General features: G+C 45.6%; 1 protein-coding gene across 1 annotated transcript in view; it reads right to left on the minus strand.

Moving 5' to 3' along the window:
- si:dkey-91m11.5 (PH_BCR_vertebrate and RhoGAP_Bcr domain-containing protein) overlaps positions 1-27,193 on the minus strand; it is a 373,564-nt gene that overhangs the window by 200,971 nt on the left and 145,400 nt on the right. Inside the window, exons 3-4 of the mRNA XM_038794107.1 lie at positions 20,293-20,397; positions 7,049-7,234 (exon numbers count right to left, since the gene is read on the minus strand). Coding sequence (XP_038650035.1) covers positions 7,049-7,234; positions 20,293-20,397 — 291 coding nt within the window. The remainder of the gene's footprint in view (positions 1-7,048; positions 7,235-20,292; positions 20,398-27,193) is intronic.

A 27,193-nucleotide genomic window follows, 5' to 3' on the forward strand; every position in this document is an offset into this window, starting at 1 on the left:
GGAGGGGAGGAGCATCGGGTATCACTCTATGCGGATGATTTGTTGTTGTATGTGGCGGATCCGGAAGGGGGAATGCCGGAGGTAATGGAAATACTAGCGGAGTTTGGGGACTTTTCGGGATATAAATTAAATGTGGGTAAAAGTGAGGTCTTTGTGATACACCCGGGAGATCAGGGGGAGGGAATTGGGCGGCTCCCCTTTAGGAGAGCAGTAAAGAGCTTCAGGTACTTGGGGGTGCAGGTGGCAAGGAACTGGGGGACCCTCCACAAGCTGAACTTTTCAAGGCTGGTGGAGCAGATGGAGGAGGAGTTCAAGAGGTGGGACATGGTACCGCTGTCGCTAACAGGGAGGGTGCAGTCAGTCAAAATGACGGTCCTCCCGAGGTTCCTGTTTCTGTTCCAGTGCTTGCCCATCTTCCTCCCCAGGGCCTTCTTCAAGAAGGTAACTAGCAGCATTATGGGCTATGTGTGGGCGCATGGCACCCCTAGAGTGAGAAGGATTTTCTTGGAACGGAGTAGGGACAGTGGAGGATTAGCGCTACCCAATCTTTCCGGATACTACTGGGCGGCGAACGCATCGATGGTGCGCAAGTGGGTGATGGAGGGGGAGGGGGCAGCTTGGAAACGTATGGAGAGGGCGTCCTGCGGCAATACAAGCCTGGGGGCGCTAGTAACGGCACCATGGCCGCTCCCCCCCCACAAGGTATACCACGAGTCCGGTAGTGGCAGCCACCCTTAAAATCTGGGGGCAGTGGAGGCGACACAGGGGGGAAGTGGGGGGTCTGATGGCGGCGCCACTGAAAGGGAACCACAGATTTGTCCCGGGGAACACTGGCGGGGGATTCCAGAGCTGGCACAGGGCGGGCATCAGGCAACTGAGGGACATGTTCATAGAGGGGAGGTTTGCGAGCCTGGGAGAGCTGGAGGAGAAATTTGAACTCCCCCCGGGGAACACGTTTAGATACCTGCAGGTGAAGGCATTTGCCAGACGACAGGTGGAAGGATTCCCCATGCTTCCCGATGGAGGGGCGAGTGATAGGGTGCTGTCAGGGGCCTGGGTCGGAGAAGGGAAGGTCTCGGACATCTACAGAATAATGCAGGAGGTGGAGGAGGTACCGATAGAGGAGCTGAAAGACAAGTGGGAAGCGGAGCTGGGAGAGCAGATAGAAGATGGGACATGGGCGGATGCCCTAGAGAGGGTCAATTCGTCGTCGTCGTGCGCAAGGTTGGGCCTCATCCAATTTAAGGTGCTGCACAGAGCCCATATGACGGGGACTAGGATGAGTCGGTTCTTCGGGGGTGAGGACAGGTGTGTCAGGTGTTCGGGAAGCCCTGCGAACCATGTACATATGTTCTGGATGTGTCCGGCACTGGAGGAGTTCTGGGAGGGGGTGGCGGGGACGGTATCGAGAGTGGTGGGAACCAGGGTCAAACCAGGGTGGGGGCTAGCGATTTTTGGGGTTGGGGTGGAGCCAAGAGTACAGGAGGCAAGGGAGGCCGGAATATTGGCCTTTGCGTCCTTGGTAGCTCGGAGAAGGATCTTGATTCAGTGGAGGGACACAAGGCCACCAAGTGTTAACACCTGGTTAAACGACATGGCAAGCTTCATCCAATTGGAAAGAATCAAATTCGCCCTGAGAGGGTCGGTACAGGGGTTCTTCCGGCGGTGGCAGCCCTTCCTTGACTTTCTGGATCAGAGATAGGAACTGGAGGCCGAAACAGCAGCAACCCGGGGAGAAAAGGGGGGGGGGGGGGGGGGGGGGGGGGGAGAGAGGGAGGGGGGGGGGATAGCAACGAAGGGAGCACGTCAGCGGGGGGTCGCGGGCAATTACTGCCCGAGGCCATCGGCAGGAAGGGAAAAACGGTTTGGTTGCTAGACTGATAGCGCGGGGGGGGGGGGGGGGGGGGGGGGGGGGGGGGGGGGGGGGGGAGGGGGGGGGGGGTGCGCGGGGGAGGGCGTGGGGAGGTTTTTTCCAGGGGGGACTGGTGGTGTTATAATTTAAAATGTAATAGGGGTAAATGTTTGTATCGAAAAATTTCAATAAAAATTATTTAAAAAAAAAGAAAAAAACAATTGTGAGCAATTTGCACAGCAGTCAACTCCTAAAGGAGTTGGTGTAAAACCCTGCACTGATTCACTGTTAAAAGTGGAGCGGAAACTTGGTTTAAAAGTGTCATTTAGAAAACCTGGTCTGGATTTCAGAATGCAAACCACTAAGGAAATGCATAATTAAATTATAAGAGAAGATTTTAAAGCTTGTTTTTGGGAGTGGAGTTTGAAAACTCTCACGTGGCAATCATCTGAGTGGATTCTGCGGAGACATCGAAAAACATTCACCTGGGGTTCAGAGTGAGTGTGTATTTGCCTGCAGTCATCTTGTGTACAAAGAACAAAGAAAAGTACAGGGACAGGCACTTTGACCCACCAAGCCTGCGCCAGTCATGCTGCCCATCTAACCTAAAACCTTCTACACTCCCGGGGACTGTATCCCTCTATTACCATCCTATTCCTGTATTTGTCAACTGTCACGACCGTACCTACTTCCACCACCTCCTCCAGCAGCGAGGTTCAGGCACCCACTAGCCTCTGTGTAAAGAACTTCCCTCACAAATCCCTTCTAAACTTTGCCCCTTGTACCTGCAATCTATGTCCCATAGTAATTGACTCTTTTACCCTGGGAAAAAGATTCTGACTATCTACTCTGTCCATGCCCCTCAGAAATGTCTCCTCATTAAAAGGGACTTTGTGTTGATGAGACCACTGTAGATTAAGATGTACTTTAATATTAAAACCTGTGTACAATTGTTAAGATAAGGGGGGTATAAAGGAGTAGATCCAACTTTTCACGTTTAATTTTTTTTTTAAATTCCCAGTTACCAGCACGGTTCCCCCACATTTTATTTAAAAAAGTTACAAAATTTTGAGCCAGGGTTTCATCCTGGGATCTTCCACACAAACAATAGGTCATAAAACAAGAAAGTTAACTTGTTTATCTTAAACTTCCTTTTTTTTAAATTTAAAGTACCCAATTCATTGTTTTTTTTTTAATTAAGGGGCAATTTAGTGTGGCCAATCCACCTACCCTGCACATCTTTGAGTTGTGTGGGTGAGATCCACTTAGACACGAGGAGAAAGCGCAAACTTCACACGGACAGTGACCTGCGCCGGGATCAAACCCGGGTCCTTGGCGCCATGAGGCAGCAGTACTAACCACAATGCCATCATGCCGCCCCTATCTTAAACTGGGCAGCATAGTAGCAATGGGTAGCACTGTTGCTTCACAGCTCCAGGGTCCCAGGTTCAATTCACGGCTTGGGTCACTGTCTGTGTGGTGTCTGCACATTCTCCCTGTGTCTGCGTTGGTTTCCTCCCATAAGTCCTGAAAGACATGCTGTTAGGTCATTTGGACATTCCGAATTATCCCTGTGTACCCGCACAGGCGCCGGAATGTGGCGACTAGGGGCTTTTCACAGTAACTTCCTTGCAGTATTAATGTAAGGCTACTTGTGACAATATAGATTATTATAACTTCCTGAGGATAATTCAAAATGTACCAGTAGTATTGTCTCAACAAACTGAACATCGCAATGGCTTAAAAAATACAGCACCAGTAAGCTACATCCAAATTTAGCCATCTGAACTTGAGTCAATATAACCTGATCAGTTTTCCCTGTTTGCCCAAGCTTCTGCCTATGGTGCTCCTGAGGAGACATTGATTCACGTTGCCAGTTGGTTATTATTCCCTACTTTTTACCTAAATGCAACTGAACATTCTACTCAATTTTCCTGATAGCCTCATAGATCAATTTCAAAGACAGGGGCTAAGACTTTAATGTTCTATCTCGGCCTCCTCTGGTGGTCGCCAGCATCACAGATGTCAGTCTTCAGACCATTCGATTCACCCCACGTGATATCAAGGAACAACTGATGCACGGGATACTGAAACAACTATTGGCCCTGACAATATTCCAGCAATAATACTGAAGATTGTGCTCCAGAACTTGCCGCACACCTGGCTATGTTGTTCCAGTACAGCTACAACACTGGCATCTACCCAGCAATGTGGAAAATTTATCAGGTATGTCCTATACAGAAGAAACAGGACAAATCTAACCCAGCCAAGTATTGCCCCATCAGTCTATTCTTGATCAGTAAAGTGATGGGTCATCAACAATGCTATCAAGTGGCATTTACTCAGCAATAACCTGCTCACTGCGTTCAATTTGGATTCTGCTAGGACCACTCACTCATCTTCTGACCTCATTACAGCCCTGGTTCAAATGAGGACAAAAGAACTGAAGTCCAGAAGTGAGATGAGAGTGACTGTCCTTGACATCAAGGCAGCATTTGACCACATGTGGCATCAAGGAGCCCTAGCAAAACTGAAGTCAATGGGAATCAGGGGGAAACTTTTTGCTGGTTCCGCGGAGTCATACCAGGCACAAAGGTGATTGTAGTGGTTGGAGGTCATTCATCTCAGCTCCAAGAGTTCCGTAGGATAGTGTTCTTCAGCTCCTTTTGTCAATAATCTTCCTTCCATCATTAAGGTCTGAAGTGGGGATGTTCGCTGATGACTGCACATGTTGAGCAACACTTGCGACTCCTCAGATATTGAATCCATCAATGTACAAATGCAGCAAGAACTGGATAATATCCAGGCTTGGGCTGACAAGTAGCAAGTAACATTTACACCACACAAGTGCCAGGCACTGGTCATTTGATGAGGCTACCAAAGCTTTTGACGAGGCTATCAAGAAAACTTTAAGAAGAACAAGTGCATTTCGGCAAATAACAGGGAATAATAATCGTCTGTCAACATGAATCAATTTGGTCCACTAACTAATGTCCAGTCGGGTGCACCACAGGCAGAAGCTTGGGCAAACAGGGAAAACTGATCAGGTTATATTGAACAAAATAGAATCTAACCACCTCCTCCTGATATTCAATGACATTATCCCCCACAATCAACATCCTGGAGTCCACCAATAACAAGAAACTGAACTGGACTAGCCATTTAAATACAGTCGGAAATCCTGTGGCAAGAGACTCACCCCCCGACTCCCCAAAGCCTGTCCACCATCAACCAAGCACAAGTCAGGAGTCTGATGGAATAAATGCTGGATAAACTCAGCGGGCGGGATTCTCCAATCCCGCGGCAGAGTGTCCACGCCATTGTAAACGCTGTCGCATTTTACGACGGCGTGAATGGGCTGCTCCAACGTCTAATTCTGACCCCTACGGGCGCATAGGAAAGGAGGCCCCCAGCCACAGAGGCCGATTGGTGGGTCCCGATCGTGGGAAAGGGCAAACTGGACCCCCCCCCCCCCCCCCCCCCCCCCCCCCCCCCCCCCCCCCCACAGGCCGCCAGCCGACCCTTACACGCCAAGGTCACCGGCGGAACTCGGCTCTTTTCCTACGGCCGCTCGGTCCATTCGGGCCGGAGAATCAGCGGGCCGGCCACGTAGAGCGGTCCGCGATCGGTGCCGCGCCAACACCCGCGTTGGGGCGGCGTGGTCCATTCGTGGGGATTGTCCAGCCCGACGCGAGGCTGCGAGAATCCCACCCAGCAAGTCTGGCAGCTGGTCTGTGGAGACTAAATGCAGACAGGGTGACCACTTTGCAGAACACCTTTGCTCAGTCCGCAAGCATGACCCCCAAACGTCTTCCTGCTTGCTATTTTAACACACCATCTTTCTCTCACGCTCACATGTCGGTCCTTGGCCCGCTGTAATGTTTCAATGAAGCCCAACCCAAACTGTAGAATGACACCTCATGGAAATGCCATGATGGTCAAGTTCCCCTCCAAGTCACGCATCATCCTGACTTGGAAATGTTTTTCTTTGCTGGATCAAAATCCTGCTATTCCCTAGGTTACAGCAGTGTATCTCATGGAGTATAGGCATTGAAGAAGGTGGCTCACCTTATGGATGGACAATAAATGCAGGCCTTGCCAGCAAAGTACACATTCCATGAATGAATTGTTAAAAAATGCCTGTGAAATCAGTGAGTGATGCACCAATCCATATCTGTACTTGCCCGGATACGTAGTCTCAAAAGATCACGGGGCGAGATTCTCCCAACCCGGGGCCAGGCTGGAGAATCCCCGCAACCGGGCCACACCGCCCCGACACGCGATTCTCTACTCTGCGGAGAATTGGCGCCATTGGCGCCGGGGCGTTTGGTGCGGTGCCGGTTGCGGGTCGCTGTACGCGGCCAGGCCGCCAATACTCTGGCCCAAATAGCCGCTCTAAAAAGGCAGAGTCCTGCCGGCGCCTTCCACACCTGGTCGCAGCCGGCGGGAACTCTGCGCGCAGGGTCAAGGGACGGCCTGTCTGAGGGGAGGGGTGCTATGGCGTTTCCGACGGCATGGACACTCTGCCGCCGAATGGGAGAATCCCACCATACAACTCTGGGTGAATTGCAAGTCTTACCTTCCAGGAACATTTTCTGCTACTCTAACCCATCAACTGTGTACTGAAATGCAACAAACTGAAATGTAATAAACATTAGTAATAAGCATAGTAGCATCAATCCATTCTTCAGATATTTCTAAAATTGCCTTAGCCTCTCTTCTTCACCTACACATTAATTACAGGGTGACACTTCAAATATTGACAACAGACAGTTCGAGTCCGCCTACATATTTTCATTAAACCTAGGAGACGGCAAACATGTGGTTTACTTAGTTCAGTAAGCTCTCGGGTCAGAGAAGACGATGGAATTGGAGGGAAGTAAATATTACCTTATACTGAACTAAAATGAGTCATCAGCCATGAGTAAGGGATGAAATTATGGACCATTTAACGCAAGTCAGTGGAAAATGCTCATGAGTATTTTTCTTGTTGTCATGTAGAATGCAGAACCATTAGGAATTCTCTGCTGCGCTATGTAGCTGGTCAAGGCTCATTAATCTGATGAATTATTTTTAAAAAGGAAGCTAATTTTCTGCTTAGAGAAGTCCAGTTGATATGACCTGTTTAGATCTCCAGAATTATTTGATTTTGTTTCATATACAATGTCATTAAAAAAGGTCATTATGTAAGGTTACCAGTTTTTGAAAGAGGTCTCCAACACACTGATAGTGACTCCACTGCTGAACCCTGGGGAAAAGGCCATCATAGAATTCTTTGTGTATCTCATAAAGCTCAGGCACTTTAAAGAAGATCGTTTCTATTTGCTGGTTAGTGAGGACGGGCTGAGATGTGGTGGCAGCTGCTTTAAGAGGTTTCATAGGCTGTAAGACAAAGATATAATAAAAAGAAGGATTATGTTCAAATACAACTCCTGTATAACAGAATACTAATAACTCACAGATATAGTAATATCACTATGAATGTCACTTTTCTGAAGTAAATGTGACATAACAGTTGTTTCAGATAATTTCATTCGTTGCATGGTGTAATGTGGCCAAATCTTCTATCCTACAACTTGCACATATACACTCTAATCTCGACAGTCCAGAATGTCTGGGACCAAGTCATTTCAGGATTTTGGAGTTTTTAGATTATAGGATGACATTAGAATGCCTCACCACAAGTGTGAGAACTGGAAAACATCGTAGATATAAATACTTAACTGAAATATAAAAGTGACAAAACATTATAAAGCAATTAATTTTAAAAGTTTTACTTATTTAAACACTGTGGGCTGGATTCTCCGGTTGCCGTCGGTGAAATCATGTTCGGTGATTGGCCGGAGAATCCGTTTTTATGCCGAAATCGGGGACGGTGCCATTTTTCAGATGCTCTGCCCTCTCAAAAACAGCGTCATCACGGAGTATGCCGCATGCCATTGTGACGGCCTCAGGACATCACCTGAGGCCCTTGCCCGATGCTCAGCCCCGATTGGCCGACTTCTTGATGGCATAGGGACACGTGAGCTCACAGTTTTCGGGGACCTTGCGTGGCAGCTGCGGACGGTGTCCAGCGCCACCATAGTCGGGGAGGGGGCTTTGGCGTGAGCTGGGGGGACTGATGGGGGGTGGTCCGTGGGTGGTGAGGGGATTACAGGAGGCACTATCTGGCAGGCTGGGTCTGCGTCCGGCCAGCACCATGTTGCACAGCGCAACCGCTGCAGGTCACCGCCATGTACATGCTCGGCCACAGACCTGGCAATTCTCCGTCCGTATCTGCAGGTAAAGCCAGCCATGGCGCTGCTACTAGCTCCCCACAAGGCGAAGCATCGGTGCCGGGGACGTTGTCGACGTTTTGGCCGTAAGACCAGAAACATGCTCCAGACATTGGAAAATCCGGCCCTTTATCTTCCGTATTTTACAAGAACACACAAGAATTAAAACAGGAGGCTACGAGGCCCTTCAAACCTGCCCCACCATTCGTTACGCTCATGGCAGATCTTTGCCGGCCTCAACTCCTTTCCTGAGCCATTACCTAATAGCCCTCTATTCCTTGATCTATCATGGGCTGCATTCTCCGCCCCACCATGCCACATTCCGTTTCACCCCGCCGGCGGGATGCTCATTACGCTGGTAAGGTCAATGGGGTTTCCCATTGTGGGGCAGCCCCAAGCCATCGGGAAACCCACAAGCTGCGGGCAAAACGGAGCATCCCGCCGGCAAGAATTCAGCCCCATATTTATCCACCGCCACCTGAAATACTTCTAATGATCCAGTCTCCACCACCCTCTGGGACAGAGAATTCCAGAGATTCATCACCCTCTGCAAGAAGAAACTTCTATGCACCTCAGTTTTAAATGACAGCCCTTTATCAAGTAGCCATGTCTCCTTGTTCAAGACTCTCCCACTCGTGAAAATATCTCACCATCTACCCTCGGGATCTTATATGTTTGAATAAGGTCACTCCTCATTCTTCTGAACTCCAAGGAATACAGACCCAGACTATTTAGTCTCTCTTAACAGGACAACCCTCTCATCCCATTAGCCTAGTGAATCTCCTTTGAACTGCCCCCAATGTTACTACATCCTATTTTAGGAAAGGGGACAAAAACTGTACGCAGTATTCCAGATGAGGCCTCACCAATACCCTGTACAATTGTAACAAACCTCCCTATTTTTAAACTCTAACCTCTTTGTGATAAAAGCCAAAATTCTTAACTACTTGTTGGACCTGAGCTTTTTCTGATTAATGCACTTGAACACCTAGATCCCTCTGTACTTCACTGACCTACAGTCACTCTCTATTTGCAGAATCTGCCTTTTGATTCCTCCTACCGAAGTGCATGACCACACACTTTCCCCACATTAGACTCCATTTGCCAGGTTTTCGTCCAGTCACCCAATCTATCTCTCTCTCATTGCAGAATCTCAATATATCATCACAACATGCCCTTCCATCCATTTTCATGTCATCGTCAAACTTGGAACCCTTACATTCTGTTCCTTCCTCCAGGTCATTAATGTAAATAATTAACAATTGTCAGCCAAGAACTGATACCTGTGGTACTCAACTAGTTATATCTGCCCACTCTGAAAAGGACCCGTTTATTCCAAGACTCTATTTTCGATGTGACAGCCAGTTTTAAACCCATGCTAACCCACTTCCTCCAATTCCATGTTTGTTTTTTTACTAAATTTAGAGTACCCAATTATTTTTTTTTCCAATTAAGGGGTAATTTAGCGTGGCCAATCCTCCTACTCTGCACATCTTTGGGTTGTGGGGGTGAAACCCATGCAAACACGGGGAGAATGTGCCACATGGACAATGACCCAGAGCCGGGATTGAACCTGGGGACTCGGCGGTATGAGACAGCAGTGCTAACCACTACGCTACCATGCTGCCCAGGAGCTTTTACTTTATGCACCAATACAGCATCTTGTCAAATGTCTTTTGGAAATCTAAACACACAACATCTGCAGGTTCCTCTCTATCTCACTCCCTGTTACATCCTCAAAGAATTCAAGCAAATTTGTTAAACATGATTTACCTTTCATAAAACCCTGTTGACTATGTTTAATACATTCAGCTTTCCTAATTGATTCGCTATTTTCTCTTTGATTATTGGCTCCGTGTCTTGCCAATCAATAATAGATGTTAAATTAACTGGTCTATGGTTCCCTGCCTTCTGTGTGTCTCCTTTTTTGATCAAGAGAGTCATGTTGGCTGTTTTCTAATCTTCTGGTCCCTCCTGGAATTAAGTGAATTACGAAAAATTTCAACCAATGGGTCCATTATCTCTGCAGCCACTTCCATTAAAACCCTAGCCTGCAGTTCATTGGGTCCTGGCGAACTATCCTCCTTTAGCCGCTTAGATTTCTCTAATACTCTATCCATTGTGATTGAGATTCTTGTAAATTCTACCATGTTATTTGAAGTCAGGCCATCTGCTATCTTAGGGATCTTTGCAATGTTTTCCATGGTGAAGACTGATGCAAAAAAATGTATTTCCATATCCGCCATTTCTTTGCTTGTTGTTATTAATTCCTGCCTCGTTCACTCGAGGTCCACATTTGCCTTAGCTACCCGCTTCATATTTATATATCCATAGAAACTCTTGCTGTTTGTTCATAATGCTTTATGCAAGTTTTCTCTCGAAATTCATTTTCTCCCTTCTTATGAGTTTTTTAGTCTTTTGCTGCTAGATTCCAAAAACATCCCAGTCCTTTGGTCTACCACTATCCCTTGCCACTTAGTATATCCTGCTTTTCAATTTAACATCATCCTTGACCTCCTTTGTTAACCAGTGATTTTGCCTCTTTATCATGGAATCCCTCTTTTTAATTGGGATAAATCCTGCTGAGCATTACAGATCAGCTGTTTGACTATCTGCCACTGTTCATAGGATCATAGAATCATAGATTCCCTACAGTGTAAAAGGAGGTCGTTTGGTCCATCGAGTCTATACCGAACCTCTGAAAAAGCACCCTATCTAGGCCAATCTCCTGCCCTATCCTCGTAACCCCACCTAACCTTTGCACATGAAGGGGCAATTTAGCATGGCCAATCCACTTAACCTACACATCTTTGGACTGTAGGAGGAAACCGGAGCACTTGGAATAAACCCACGCAGACACGGGAGAACGTACAAACTCCACACAGACAGTTACCCAAGGTCGGAATTGATCCCGAGTCCCTGGTGAGTAAGGCAGCAGTGCTAATCCACTGTGCCACCACGCTGCCCTCATGTAATGATCTGTATCTTACCTTGCTTACCCAGTTCATCTCAGACAACTCCTCCCTCATACCATTATAATTTCCCTTATTTAAATTGAAGACACCGGTTATTGATCTATGGTGTTCACCTTCAAACGGTATCTGGAATTCTATCATATTGTGGTCACTACCCCTCTAGGGGATCATTAACCATAAGACCTTTATTAATCCTTCTTCACCACACAAAACCAAATCTAAAATAGCCTTTTCCTGGGTAGGTTCCACAACATCCTGCTCTAAAAACAATCCCTGAAGCATTCCACAAATTCTTCTTCTACGCTACCCTTGCCAGTTTGGTTTTATCCAATCAATGTGCAGATTAAAATAATTGTAGTTAAAGCGACACAGTGGGGCAGTGGTTAGCACTGTTGCCTCATGGCGCTGAGGACCTGAGTTCGATCCCGGCCCCAGGTCACTGTCCGTATGGAGTTTGCACATTCTCCCTGTGTCTGTGTGGGTCTCACCCCAACAGTCCAAGAAAAAGATGTGCAGGGTAGATGAATTGGCCACGCTAAATTGCCCCTTAATTTAAAAAAAAGAATTGGGTTACTCTAAATTTATTTTTTTAAAATAAATAAAATTATTGCAGTTCCCTTCAATTGATATTTCCCCATTTATGCTCTGACCTCTTGATGTGTCACATTTTGGGCATCTATAGACAAGTCCCACCCTTGTCCTTCTTACCCTGCAATTCATGATTTCAACCCAAACCAATTCTACATCACTATCCACTGCCTTCATATATCACAACTCAGCACTGCTCTAAAATCTTCCTTGATTAAAAATGCTACCAAACTTCCTTTCACTATACTCTGGAATGTTGAGAATGTTGAGCACCTAGCCCTGGTCACCCTGCAACCATGTTTCTATAATAGCTAATATCAGAATCATATGTTGCAATCTGTGCTATCAACTCATCAGCAAATGCTTCATGTATTTTTATGAAGAACATTTAGCTTCGATTCTTTACAGTTGTTTACAACTCTGGATTTACTCTGTTGCATATTTTTGTTTATGTTTCCTGCCCAGCCAGTCGCACTATGACAGTCAAGTTGCCCTTCACGAGCCTGTGCCACTGCTCTCTCATATACCCTTGATTTTTTTTTAAACCGTCCATTCTTGGAACCCTCCCCCTCCTAGTTGTGGCTCTTGTATGAGTCCTTGGTGCAATATAATGTTCATGTGCTCTTGCCCTACCTGTTTTTTCTGTTCACACTCAGACTGATCACTAACCTGCACTCCTACCTTTCACTCTTAACTTCTTAATTTTCTCAGCAACTGAACCCTCACCCACACTCTTTAGTTTGAAATCCTCTCTACTTCCCTAGTTATACCATCCACAAGAATACTGGTCCCAGCATGGTTCAGGTGTAGGCCGTCCCAACGGTACAGCCCCCACTTTCCCCAGTACTGATGCCAATGTCCCGTGAACCAATACCCACTTCTCCCACACCAGTCTTTGACCCATGAACCATGTATTCATCTCTCTAACTTTATGTAATTTGCCAATTTACACATGGCTCAAGCAATAATTTATAGATTATAACCTTGGAGGTTCTGTTCTTGAATTTAGTGCCGAACTCCTCAAACTGCCTACAATTAACCTCCTTCCTTCTTCTCCCTATGTCATTGGTGTCTATGTGGACCATGACCACTGACCCTCCCCTCCCACTGCAAGTTCCTCTCCAGCCCAGAGCATATGTCCCGATTCCTGGCACTGGGCAGGCAACACAACCTTCGAGATTCTCAAAGTTTCTTCTCCCAAAGTACTCTACTAAAGTGATGAAAATGATTAAACTTACCCAAGCGTTCCCCACAGAAACTTGGTCGACTTGGCCCATCTCATTACCCACCACCAACATCAGGTCAGACACGAGGAATCCTGCGGCAAGTAACTCACCTCCTGACTCCCCAAAGCCTGTCCACTCTTTACAAGGCACAGGTCAGGAGTGTGATGGAATAATCTCCACTTGCCTGGATGAGCGCAGTTCCAACAACACTCAAGAAGCTCGACACCATCCAGGACAAAGTAGCCCACTTGTTTGGCACCTCATCCATATTCACTCCTTGCACCACCAACGCACAGTGGCAAAAGAGTGCACCATCTACAAAATGCACTGCAGGAACTCACCTTAAGCAGCACCATCCAAACCCATGGCCAACACCATCTCGAAGTACAAGGGCAGCAAATGTGTGTGAACACCACCACAAGTCACTCACCATTCGGACTTGAAAATATATCACCGTTTCTGGGTCACAATCTTGGAACTCTCTCCTTAACAGCATGTGGGCGTACCTACACCACATGGACAGTAGCGGTTCAAAACAGCAGCTCACCACCACCATCTTGAGGGCACTAAAAATCCTGGCCTAGCCAGCAAGGCACACATGAATTTTTTTTAAATCCACTGGTTCCTTCTGTGTTAGACTGAGAACATACTGATCAGGAAGAATTTGCCTGAATACATTTTAGAAATTCCTCCCGCTCTCCCACTCCTTGACTTTGACTCTAACATTATTCTTGTCAATATTTGGACCACTAAATTCTCCCATTCTACAGCTCTTGCACATCTCTTCGATTTTTCGATGAAGATTTGCTCCTTTCTCTCTCACTGTTTGGAAGCCTATGGATAATTCCCAGTATCCATTACTGCTTTGCAGCCGCAAGCAAATGGATTCTGTCCTTGCATACTCAAGGACTCTCCAACACTATAATGTTTTCCCCTTATCACTTCCATCACCTCCCTTTGCCTACTCTATCTTTTTGGAATACTCTGGATTCAGTTTTTTTAAACAAACATTTTATTAAGGCATTTATGGTTTTATAAAAACAAAAGCTACAAATACAAATGTAAACATAATTCAGTGCTAAACACCCCCCCCCCCCCCGCTCCATTTCTTCTGAATACCATGTATTCATGAACATTAATCATTCAGTCCTCAACTTTTTATATGCCATATTTCCATTATTGCCTTTACATCATACTCTCATACCCCTTTTTGTGCTTGTAGCTCACCAAATTTCTTCACATTTCTTTGCTACACACTTGCATTCTAAATCTGTCTTTGCAATCCTTAAATCTGCTTGTGCTGAATATACTGCTTCCTCTCCTAATACTATCCAACACTCTCACTTGTCTATGTATCTTATTCCCGTTTTCTACTTCTCTCTGCCACTGCCCGCCCCCACTGTCAATTTCATTTGAAACTTGAATATCCCTATGAGGACATTGGTCTCAGTCTTGTTGAGGTTCAACCCATCCAATTTGAATAGGTGCCTTCTACCTCAAGAATCTGATCCCTTACTTTCCACGCTATACCACAAGCCATGCATTGATCCTCCCTAGTTTGCTATTTCTACAGTCACTGTCTGCGGCACTGGGAGTAATCCACCCTCGGATGGTGCTTCCGATTGCCAGCCAAGCAGGAGCCTCCAATCAGGGCGTCAAAGATCAGGGCGTCAGGCTCCCGACACATGAAGAGTTCTGGCTGCTCTGATACCCCGAAGACCTCCACTAGTGGGCACGGCTCCACCCTCACTTCCACAACCCTGGACATGGTCTCAAAGAACGTACAGTACCTGACAAGATTGGGGCATGTCCAGAAGATGTGAGTTTGCTTGGCCAGGCCTCCTTGGCACTGTTCGCATTTGTCCTCCACCTTCGGAACGATCCGCTCATTGTTGTTCTCGATAGGTGCACCCTAGGCACCACCTTAAGTTATGTTAGGCACAGCCCTGCATATGTGGAGTGCTTCAATCCAGAGTCCTCCACCTATGTCCCTGCCAAGTTCTTCCTCCCACTTTTTCTCTGCCTCGCCCAGGGGTAAGCGTACCTCTTCTAATATTTGTCCATACACATCCTCCCAGCGGTCGCTCGCGTTCGGTAGTCTTTCTAATAGTGAATGTTCAGATATCTGGGGGTACGTCGTAGTTTCCTTGCAGAGGACGTTTTTTACCTGTATGCACCTCAGGTCGTTCCCTCTAGGGAGCTAAAACATCTCCGTGAACTCCCCCAGGGTTGCTGCTCTACCGTTCGTGTACTTGTCCCCAACCACCAGTGTCCTCTCATCCTGTCTCCACCTTTTGAAGGAGGCATTCATTGTTGCAGATGTGCACCTGTGATTATTGCAGATTGGTCCATGGTGGACATTTCAGTTTGTCCAAAGTGCTGCCTCATTTGATTCCACATTTGGAATGAGGCTACAACTACTGGGCTATTAAAGTATCTGGCCGGAGGAGATGGGAGTGCGGTGTCTCAAGGTTGCTTTTGCCATGGGTAAGAGTGAGCTGTTCGTCGTGCACCCGGGGGATCAAGAGGAGGGGATTGGTAGGCTCCAACTGAAAAGGGCAGGGAGGAGCTTTCGGTACCTGGGAGTCCAGGTGGCTAGGAGCTGGGGGGCCCTTCACAAACTTAACCTCACTAGGCTGGTGGAGCAAATGGAGGATGAGTTTAAAAGATGGGACATGTTGCTGCTGTCGCTGGCGGGCAGGGTGCAGTCAGTCAAGATGACGGTGCTCCCGAGGTTTTTGTTCCTGTTCCAGTGCCTCCCCATCCTTATCCCGAATGCCTTTTTTAGGAGGGTCAATAGGAGTATTACGCGATTTGTATGGGCGCATGGGACTCCGAGGGTGAGAAGGGTGTTTTTGGAGCGGGGCAGGGATAGGGGGGGCTGGCGTTGCCCAACCTCTGTGGGCACTATTGGGCTGCCAACGCAGCGATGGTGCGTAAGTGGGTAATGGACAGGGCAGGGGCAGCATGGAAGAGGATGGAGATGGCGTCCTGCGTGGACACGAGCCTGGAGGCGCTGGTAACGGCGCCGTTGCCGCTCCCTCCAACGAGGTATACCACGAGCCCGGTGGTGGCGGCTACCCTCAAAATTTGGGGGCAATGGAGACGGCATAGGGGGCAGTTGGGGGGGCTCAATGGAGTCCCCGATACGGGGGAACCACCGGTTTGTTCCAGGGAGCATCGATGGTGGGTTTCTTGGCTGGCATAGGGTAGGTATTAGGAGGTTGAGGGACCTGTTTGTGGATGGGAGGTTTGCAAGCCTGGGTGAGTTAGAGGGGAAGTTTGGGCTCCCCTTGGGGAACATCTTTAGGTACATGCAGGTTAGGGCATTTGCCAGGCGGCAGGTGGAGGGGTTCCCTCTGCTGCCCCCACGTGGGGCACGGGACAGGGTGCTCTCGGGAGTGTGGGTTGGAGGAGGGAGGATTTCGGACGTGTACCACATCATGCAGGAGGTGGATGAGGTTTCGGTGTGGGAGCTGAAGGGTAAATGGGAAGAGGAGCTGGGTGAGGAGATTGAGGAGGGGACGTGGGCGGATGCCCTGGAGAGAGTGAATTCCTCCTCTTCCTGTGCGAGGCTTAGCCTCATACAGTTCAAGGTGCTGCACAGGGCCCACATGACCGGGATGAGGATGAGTAGGTTTTCCGGGGGCGAATACAGGTGTGCTAGGTGCTCGGGGAGCCCAGCGAACCATGCCCATATGTTCTGGGCATGCCCAGCGCTGGGAGAATTTTGGAAGGGAGTAGCAAGGACGGTGTCGAGGGTGGTAGGATCCAGGGTCAAGCCAGGCTGGGGACTCGCAATTTTTGGGGTTGCAGTGGAGCCGGGAGTGCAGGATGCGAAAGAGGCCGGTGTTCTGGCCTTTGCGTCCCTAGAAGCCCGGTGAAGGATTTTGCTTCAATGAAAGGATGCGAGGCCCCCAAGCGTGGAGGCCTGGATCAATGATATGGCGGTGTTCATCAAATTGGAGAAGGTGAAATTTGCCCTGAGGGGATCAGCACAGGGGTTCTTTAGGCGGTGGCAGCCTTTCCTTGACTTCCTGGCAGAACGTATATGTGTTTATTGAATATGCCGGGTGCTTATCTATTTCTTCTTTTTGTAGTTACTTGGGGGGGGGGGGGGGGGGGGGGGGGGGGGGGGGGTTGGTTTTGGGGGTTATTGTGTTATTTCTTTTTGTTGTTGTTAATACGGTTTTCTTGTTGTTATTTTATGTTTTTGATATGTTTTTGAAAATCTGAATAAAAATTATTTTTTTAAAAAAAGGTTGCTTTTGCATCTCCAGAAGTAGTTTTACGGTTGGGGCCGTGGATTACCACCGGTCCACCTACAGTATGGAGTTGACTAGCTTGAAAGTTCCTAAAGTGTCCGACTCCACCATCACAGCAGGCAGTCCATTCCACACCCTAACCACTCTCGAGTAAAGAACCTACCTCGGACATCCCTCCTATATCTCCCACCCTGAACCTTATATTTATGCCCCCTTGTAACAGCTACATCCAGGAGAACTCCTTCTCCCCTGGGTCTACTGCCCCCACCTCTCGCCATGACTGATGGGTTTCCCTGATTTGGGGCTGGATCTGTATGTCTGTGAGCCCTGCACACAGTTAAAGACCTGCACAATGAGTTGGTGTGAGTGTATATCGGGAGTATTCGCCATGGTTTTCGTTATGAATTCCGCGTCGTCCCAATTGGGAGTGTACACGTGTACAGGGACCACTGGTGCCCCTTCCAGGATACCACTAACCATGACATACTGTCCCACTGGGTCTGTAACCACCTGTCGCCGAGAAGGCTGTCTTCTTGTTGAGCAGTATGAGCACGCCCCTAGCTCTCGTCCCATAGCACGATTGGTAAGTCTGTCCCATCCAGCGCTTTCTTACCCACAGTCGGTCCTTCTCCCTCAGGTGTGTCTCTTGGAGGAAGACAACATCGGCCTTCACACTTTTCAGATGGATGAAGACTCTGGATCTTTTCGCTGGGTCGTTAACACCTCTGATGTTCCTTCCTGGTGGGGAGTTTCTGTCTTTCTCTCTCCTCCCCTCTCCAAATCTCCTGCGAGCTTAACCATACTTCCTTTGCGGATGCGCCCCTGCACTTTGGGCTTTCCCTTTGTCCGGCGTTCATTCAAGATGGCTGTTGTTGACATGTTGATAGACCCCTGCACTCAGGGATTTCCTTTTGTTTGGGGGCCATCCCAGATGACCGTCCCTGGTGTACTTGTTTCTGTTGTCGCCACGTGCAACCTGAGGTAGCCAGCGTACTGCCTCTCTCTGCAAGGCACTCTCTCCCCCTTCGAAGCTGTGGCGCAACCCCTCCCCCACTTCCCCCTGTACTTCCCTGCACTAGCTTGCTCGCTAGTGGTGGTCTTGAAAGATGATGGGGAGGGGGAGTTTCGCAAACTTAGCAGCCTATTTTGGGGTCAAAAAGTGCTCATATTCAAACTTCCAGGAAAAGAGTCATCTTTCCTGCGTCTGTTCAACGCATCCACGTCACCAGAAATCACTTTGTAGGAAATTGACTTAAATGTTTATACTTAACTCTTATTATCTCACGCCGCTGAAGACCCGGGTTCGATCCCGGTCCCGGGTCACTGCCCGTATGGAGTTTGCACATTCTCCCCATGTTTGTGTGGGTCTCACCCCCACAACCCAAAAGATGTGCAGAGTAAGTAGATTGGCCCTATTAAATTGCCCCTTAATTGGAAAAAAATAATTGAGTACTCTAAATTTATTTTTTTTAAACTCTTATTTATTCTCAATATATCTTTTATTTTAATTTACTGAAATATTCAGAAACCTTTAGCGTTTCTATTCCTTGCTATTTTACTTTAAGTTGATTAATGAATTAAGCACTGCTCATAATTAATATAATAAATTATCAATTGGCATTGGTTTTCATATTAATTGACTTTACATCATAGATGTCAACATTCATGTCGCCACAGGAAGCCTCGAAAAATCCCTCCAAAAATAGGGGTTGACTCATACTCCAAGATCAAAAGTGAAATGTCATCATTATCCGAGGCAAAGAGTTGGTGTGTCTTAAACTCCTGCAGATCTTTGCAGCACAGCCTGTAATGCCTGCTTGATCCCTAACACCCATTATAAAGTTGTAAAACATCCATTTGAGGTTGACTACCAATGCAGGTATAACATATTGTGGCTGAAAAGTGCGGGGGTCTGATTATATGTAAGTAAATGCAAAACATGATATCTAAGGCCAAAAAAAGGGGGTTGTCTGATATGCCATGATCAACATTAGTTGTTTCATTTATATTAAATTAAAAGCTTGCCAGTAAACTTACCCCATGTGCCTCCTTGATCTGTGCCACCACTTCATGATTTCTTTCCTCTCATTCAGTCTCACAGCCGAATGACAGGTAACAGAAACTTACCCTAAAATTCAAACGTCGTCCATGGTTTGATTTAATAAAGCTACATAAATCAACCCTTGTAAATAATATTCAAAATTATGAATGCCAAAAATAAGTTCACTCCAGACCCCAACTAACAGGAATCAATTATAAATCAACTTCAGTATTTTTTCTATTCCACTTTACCTGTTCCTTTGTCCCTCTATAAAATTCTACAAAGCTCCTAAGAAATGCATGTGAACAGCTTTGGCTGACTCATTTGATAAGTTACTCACTCTCCTATGATGTGCACAAGCAACCAAATCCATCTTTGATCTGAAGAAGAGTCAGGATTGGCCCAAATATCAACTCTCCACAGATACGGCCAGACATGCTGAGTATTTGCAGCATTTTGTTTTTATTTTAAATTTGGCTTCACCTTGCTAATAAGGTTTGGTTTTGAAAAACCAAGATAGCAGGTCACGGTTTAATTTGCAGGATATTACCAAAGCATAAAAGAAGACCATAGATAAGGTAAATCTAGAAGATAATGATCAGGTGCCATTCTGGGGAGAAGGAATCAATACCTGAAACTGAAATCTTTCCTTCTCTTTCAAATGTCAATCAGAATCCAGAGTGTTTTCAGTATTTTCTTTGTAACCCATGCTTATACCTTGCTCCAGGTAATCACATAATCACAGGACAGTACTCCGGGAGAAATCACTCCTGTGACGTGCTTTGTGACTTCCACAAGTCCCATTCAGTAGGTTTGGAGGCATGAACAAGACTAATGCATGAATGTTTGCAAATAATGTCACAATTGTTCCAACATTCTTCCAACTGGGTGGGTAGAATTGATGGAGCAAGCACATATGTTCAGTTTGCTTAGTATGTGGTTTCAATTAGGCCTTATGTGCAGTGCTTCATTTTATCAGCCCTGTGCTCACTTTTTCACTGGACTGTATCCTGTTATTTCATGAATTGTAATTACATTTGTCCTGCAGAAAAAGGGTACTCTATACATACCAATAAAAGTGCCTCTAGATGATTCAGATAAGTTTCCTCACTGGCTAAGATTCCAGAAAGAACCCATTTTCGCATCTCCAGGCCCTTCTCCAAATCTGGTTCACTCTGTAGGAAAATAGAAATAACATAATGTTTCTATAACAATGTTTATGGAAGAAAATTGATTTTGTGTTCATAAAGCCAATGGACACTATGGTTATGAGCTTTTTAAAAATGATGAAAATATTAAAATACCAACAGCTGCTACTTTGAATCTGGCATTTCTTTTTGTAGGCTTTTCTATCTGCCTGTAATGTGAATCTCTTTGGTTAGCTATCCAAACAGCATTTTTTTGCTATACAACCTGAACATGGCACTACTTGCTACAGACACTGAATGCTGGGTAACAGCATCAGATATTATTTTATCATGTTTTAGTTTTATGTGTGTTTCAACAAAGACCAGAATGCTTTAATTATTATTGTTTGAGAGGTTACCTGGTATCGGCACATATATTTACTAGATAATCCTACACAAGCAAATAATATGCACTGGCAGGTTTGGGATACACTTGTGAAAGCAGAACAACTATAATTAAGCTAATGGGTAGATTGAAGGAGCGTTCTCATACAATAATCAAAAACCAAGAATGAAACATAGCAATGAGAATGCACCAAGTTTCACATGGTGGAAGTTTCTTTTATTTATTTTGCTTGTTCTACAATGGGAATTGCACAACTGGTTCAGAGCCCACAGGTGACAAAATGACCAGATGGCGGCAACTTGGCCAAGGGAATCGACAAGCTGAACGAAAATGGACAAAGAATGCTGGAGTTATGCTGCTATCATGGAATTTGAGATACAAAAAAGCTGTTTCCATATCCAGCTGTCCTACAAGGTATCCTGGAGAGATCTGAGATCACACCCCTGGCACCAGCTGGATCTCATCATTACCAGACATGCCACCTTCAATAGTGTCCTCATCACTCCTAACCTATCATAGCACAGGCTATGACATTGACCACTCCCCGATGTATTACAATGTCAGGCTTCAGCCATAGAAACAATACCATTTCAAGAAGAAATTTCATCCACTCAACAATATTTGTTGTGGCAATGACCCAGAAAGGATTCTGGAGTTCCTCAACACCTCGATCAGGCTCTTTCAGACAGCAATGCCGAAGGCAAGAGTTAGTGTCAAAGTGGGAACATCTGCATACCATCAATAAATGCGCACTCACTGGGGGAACGGAAAAGATATCAAATTGGTCTGAGCGCTACATGATTGAAATGGAGGTAGTTACTGCAACTAAGAGACGAGGCTTCATGTACTACACGTCCTCAGCAAACAAAATCCAAATATTCTCAGTGCTGCCCGAATCAGGTCTCAGTAGACTGTTTCAGTTATCACATTTATGGGTGTACAAATACCCATCACCTGTTTAACAATGTTAAGGTTTAATGGCAAATAAGCCATAACAATGTAATTAATAAGACATTGACTGGGTGGGAAATCATCCATTTCACTTCAACTCAGACATGCACAAAGTCAATGACAATAATCAGAAGAATTCAAGGAACCTTAGAGCCCCATATTGATGGTAAGTTAGTACTTTTAAGACCCATAAGTCATGGTCATGTTGCTATATACTAGTCTAGTTTTTTTAAGGACAATTGTTTGAAAAGCACATGTTCGCTAAAACTTTTTTTTATATAGAAACATATTTTTAAAATAGATTTAGAGTGCCCAATTATTTTTTTTCAATTAAGGGGCAATTTAGCGTGGCCAATCCATCTACCCTGCACATCTTTGGGTTGTGGGGGCGAAACCCACGCAAACACGGGGAGAATGTGTAAACTTCACACGGACAGTGACCCAGCGCCGGGATCGAACCTGGGACCTCGGCGCCGTGAAGCAGCAGAGCTAACCCACTGCGCCACCGCGCTGCCCTTTATATAGAAACATAGATAGGTGCAGGAGTAGGCCATTCGAGCCTGCATCACCATTCAATATGATCATAGCTGGTCATGCAAATTCAGTGTCCCACTCCATATCCCTTGATCCCTTTAGCCACAAGGGCCACGTGCGGCTCCGTCTTGAATATATCCAACAAACTGGCCCCAACAGCTTTCTGTGGTAGAGAATTCAAGAATTTCAAAAAACCTTTGTTCAGAAAAATGATATATGGTCTGACAACCTGACATCTTTCTGTGTTAATTCCAAAACCTTATCGAGCTGCTTATCCTTTATCCTCAAGGTGGATCACAAAAGATATTATTCAATGAGTGTTCCAGCAAGTGGAAGGTCTTCTTTCAGAACAAAGTTAAAAAAGAACCCCAGATGGGAGAAAGGCTGTTTGATTGTCCAATACCTAATATGGAAGCATGATTTGTAAGTTTTGGAACAACCATCTTTGGGGTTCATACTATAAGAAAAGCCTGGAAGCTGCTGAAAGGAGAACCACCTTGAACACCATAAGAGATACTTGAAACGGAAACTGCCTCTCAACAGGAGAGACCGAGGAACCTTTTCAGAAACAGCTATTGGACTGTTGCAATAAATCAGGCTACCAAGAGCAATGCTGTAAAAGTGAAAACAAGACCATTCATTCATTCCTAGTACCTCTTCTGCTAGTTGAGTCCACCAGCAAAGGCAAACGTCAACTTAACAACTACAGAAGCCAGCACAGCTGTTAAACCAAACTTTAAGTTTCAACCCCATCACTTTAGAAAGAAGGAATTCAAGCAACGGGTCTGCAACAATTTCTCAGGGGCTAATTCTAAATCTCATCGTTAAATATCTTTATCTGCTTTTAATCTTTGTATCTGTATTTTACTTAGCAACTTTATCACTTTTTACTTTCAGCAATAGTTTATGTAATAAATAAATCTTCATCTTGTTTAAACTTAAAATTTGTCTGGGTTATTTTTAAATTGAACCATTCATAAATTTAAAGGAGGCTACATGTACGCATACAAATTCTTTGGTCATGGACCACTTTAAGGAAACGCCTTTTATGTGGTTGTGACACCACACGATCCAAAGTATCAGATAGAGACCGGTATTGTGCACAGACAGCAGACTTTTAGTACCAGGTTTTAAGTATAAAAATTGACAATTCAGACATAACAAATCAATCCCATGGAGTATTTCTTCTTGTTTAAAACTGCAAATCATTTTGCAGCTATGTTACTCTTTAAAACACACATGGGTGGTGAAGTAACTTGTCTCACTCATTCAAAACATAAATCTCATTCTCAATATTTCTTCAATGTTGTTATGCCACGCGTTCAGGCCAGAAAATTCAGTGGTGAAGCTATAATAGCCAGAATCAAAGTTACAGCTGCTGTGGAATCTGCCCTTCAATATTAATTATTTTTAGGTTCCTTTCTGAATATTGCAGATGTTTATCAAGCTAGTTTAAGAGTCAACAGGATATAGCTATATGTTCTCTACATTCCTTTTTTATTCTTTCATTGGATGGGCCAGCGCTGGTTAGTCCAGCATTTACTGCCTGTCCCCAAGTGGTCTTAAGAAAACAGTGGTGAACTCCTTTCTTAAACAGCAACAATTCATCTTGTATAGGTACACCACAGTGGTGTTAGGAGGGGACGTTCCAGAATTTTGACACTGTCATTGCAGGAAATGCAATATCGCTGCAGTCAGGATAATATGCAGCTTGGAAGAAACTTCAAGGTAATGGAGATCCCATGCATCTGCTGCCCTTGTCCTTCCAGATGGTAGAGGTCATGGGTTTGGATGTGCTGTCGAAGAAGCATTGGTGCATTGCTGCAGTGTATTTTGTCAATGTCATTGAAATACAGTATGCAGATGATGCTTGCATCTGCACACTTGAGAGGCCAAGATCCAAGCCATCGTCAATTCACAAAGAACAACAGCCCAGCTTCTCCAGTCTATCCATGTAGCTGTAATCCTTCATCCCTGTACTCCTTATAAAGCTTACACATCCTTTCTTCCTCATCTGCGGTGGACAGAATTGGATAGTCCACCTTGGGTTTAAATAGTGTTGCATACAGATTTAGCTTCACTTTCTGAATTTGTACTCTATGCCTCTGTTTAAAATTCCAGGAATTTGTATGCTTTATCAAAATCTTTGTGTGTATGTGTGTGTGTGTGTCCACCCAGTCTCTCTCTTCTTGCAATCTTTTAAATTGTATTATTGAGCACATATCATCTGCACATTCTCCCCGTCTGTGTGTGGGTTTCCTCCGGGTGCTCCGGTTTCCTCCCACAGTCCAAAGATGTGCAGGTTAGGTGAATTGGCAATGCTAAATTGCACTCAGTGTCCAAAATTGCTCTTAGTGTTGGGTGGGGTTACTGGGTTAGGGGGATAGGGCGAAGGTATGGACCTTGGGTAGGGTGCTCTTTCCAAGAGCCGGCGCAGACTCGATGGGCCGAATGGCCTCCTTCTGCACTGTAAATTCTATGATCTATGATCTCTTCTCGCTCTTGCAATCAAAATGCATCATCTCACTGTTAAATTTAACCTGCTATGTGTCTGCCCATTCCATTAGCCTGTGAAGTCTCACGATCTTCTTCGCAGATTTCTACACTTACAAATTTCACATCAATTGCAAATTTTGAATTTGCACCCTTTACCTACCCGCCACTTGCCCCCTCCACCAAAGTCATCAATATGTAGCAAAAATAGCAGCGGGTCTAGTATGGAATCACATATACCTCCACTGTATACCTCTTTTCAGTCTGAAAAACCACAACTCTCTGTTTTCTATCCCTGAGCCAATGTCGTATCCATGCTGCTACGATTCTTTATCCCATGGGCTTCAGCTTTGCCGATAAGCCTAATACGTGGTACTTTATGAAATGTCTTCTGAAAGTCTGTTTGCATAACATGTGTTCTGTCAAACATGTTTATCATGAACATTGCCTTAGACCATAGTCAAAAAGGTACAAATGATTACACTTCAATGTAACCAGGTCTTAAAATCAGACGGTTAGTAGGATTAAAATATTGGTTATACTGACAGGAAATTATCCTTCAAGTTTGCAGCCTCTATCAAGAAGATGTAGCACATAAGCTGCAATGTCCAAGGAATCTGAGCTTCTCACCCGACTCAAATGGAGGAAGTACAGACGCAATGAAGCAGCCTTAGCAAATACAAATGGTTTCATATCTTTGCATAAAAGTCATGATTTTTAGAAGCTATTTTTCTGGTAAATGTTATGGCGATTTTGAAACATCAGAGTACATGCAGTCAGGAATATAGCCCTGGAGAGGCATACATACCTTCATTTTTTCATTCCTTCACAGAATATGGTCATCACCGGCAAGGTCAGCTATTGTTTCCTTCCCTAATTGTCCTCAAGAAGGTGGTGGTGAGCCACCTTCTCGAACTGCAGCAGCCTATTTGGACTACATATGGCCACGGTGCTGTTGGGAAGGGAAGTCCAGGAATTTGATTCGTTGAGACTGGAGGAACGACAATATAGTTCTACGTCAGGATGGTGTAGCATGGAAGGGAACTTGAGGGGGCTTGTGTTCCCATGTACCTGTTGCCCTTGCCCTTCCAGGTGGAAGCAGCTCTGGGTTTAGAAGGCGCTGTCGAAGGAGGCCGGATTCATTGAGGCAAGGGGACAGTATTCCAACATACTCCTGACTTGTGTATTGTGATACTGTACAGGCTTTGGGGAATTAGGAGGTGAGTTACTCACCACAGGATTCCTAGCCTCGGACTTGCTCCTGTAGCCACAGTATTTATATGGCTGATCCAGTTCAGTCTTTGGTCGATGGTAAACTTGATATTGGACCATTTAGCAATGGTAATGACACTGAATATTAAGGAGAGATAATCTTATTGGAGATCATCATTGCATGGCACTTTTGTATCACAAATGTTATTTGTTACTTATCAGTCTGTATGTTGGCCAGATCTTGTTATAATGGACATGGACTGCTTCATTGTGCAATCGTCTTCTGATCTTATGAAGGAAGGAAGATCATTGATGAAGCAGCTGAAGCTGATTGAACCGAGGACATTCCCCGGAGCAACTCCTGCACTAATATCTTAGGATTGAGATGATTGGCCTCCAACAAACCACAGCCATCTTTATTGGTGCTAGGTATGACTCCAACCAGCAGAGCGCTTTCCCTCCAATTCCCATTGACTTCAGTTTTGCTAGGGTTCATTGATGTCACACTCATGCAAGTGCTGCCTTGATGCCAAGGGCAGTCACTCTCACCTGCCTTCTTGAGTTCAGCTCTCTTTTCCATGTTTCAGCCAAGGATGGAACGAGATCAGGAGCTGAGTGACCCTGGCAGGACCCAAACTGATCATCAGTGGGCACTACAAGTGCCTCTTGATAGCACACAACACCTTCCATCGCTTTGCTGATAATCAAGGGGAGGCTGATGGGGCAGGAATTGAAATGAAATGAAAATCACTTATTGTCACAAGTAGGCTTCAAACGAAGTTACTGTGAAAAGCCCCTTGGCTAGGTTGGATTTGTCTTGCATTTTTTTGGGGGGGCAGGACAAATTGGGAAATTATCCACATTTCCAGGTGATGCTAGTGTGGTAGATGAAGTTGGCTGGACAGCTGGTGTGTGATGCAGAGCGAGGAGATCAGCACGGGTTTAACTCCCATATCGACTGAGATTATTCATGGAGTCGTGCCTTCTCAACATTGCCCTTTGCCTGATGTGTGGTGACCCTCAGGTTAAATCATCAACAGTCAGCATTCCTTGTCAAAGGGGAAATGTGCCTATGGTCATCTGGGACTATGGTGACTTTATTTTTATTTCAGATGTATTGAAATAGCTTGGTTAGTGTTACGATCCCAGTTGATGGTAAAGCTGGACGGGAAGATGCCAGAATGGACCATATATTTGTTTTATCAAACATGGAGGAACAAAGTCACAGGACCGCTAATTAATTTTGAC

This window comes from Scyliorhinus canicula, chromosome 1, assembly GCF_902713615.1.
Source record: "Scyliorhinus canicula chromosome 1, sScyCan1.1, whole genome shotgun sequence".
NCBI lineage: Eukaryota > Metazoa > Chordata > Chondrichthyes > Carcharhiniformes > Scyliorhinidae > Scyliorhinus > Scyliorhinus canicula.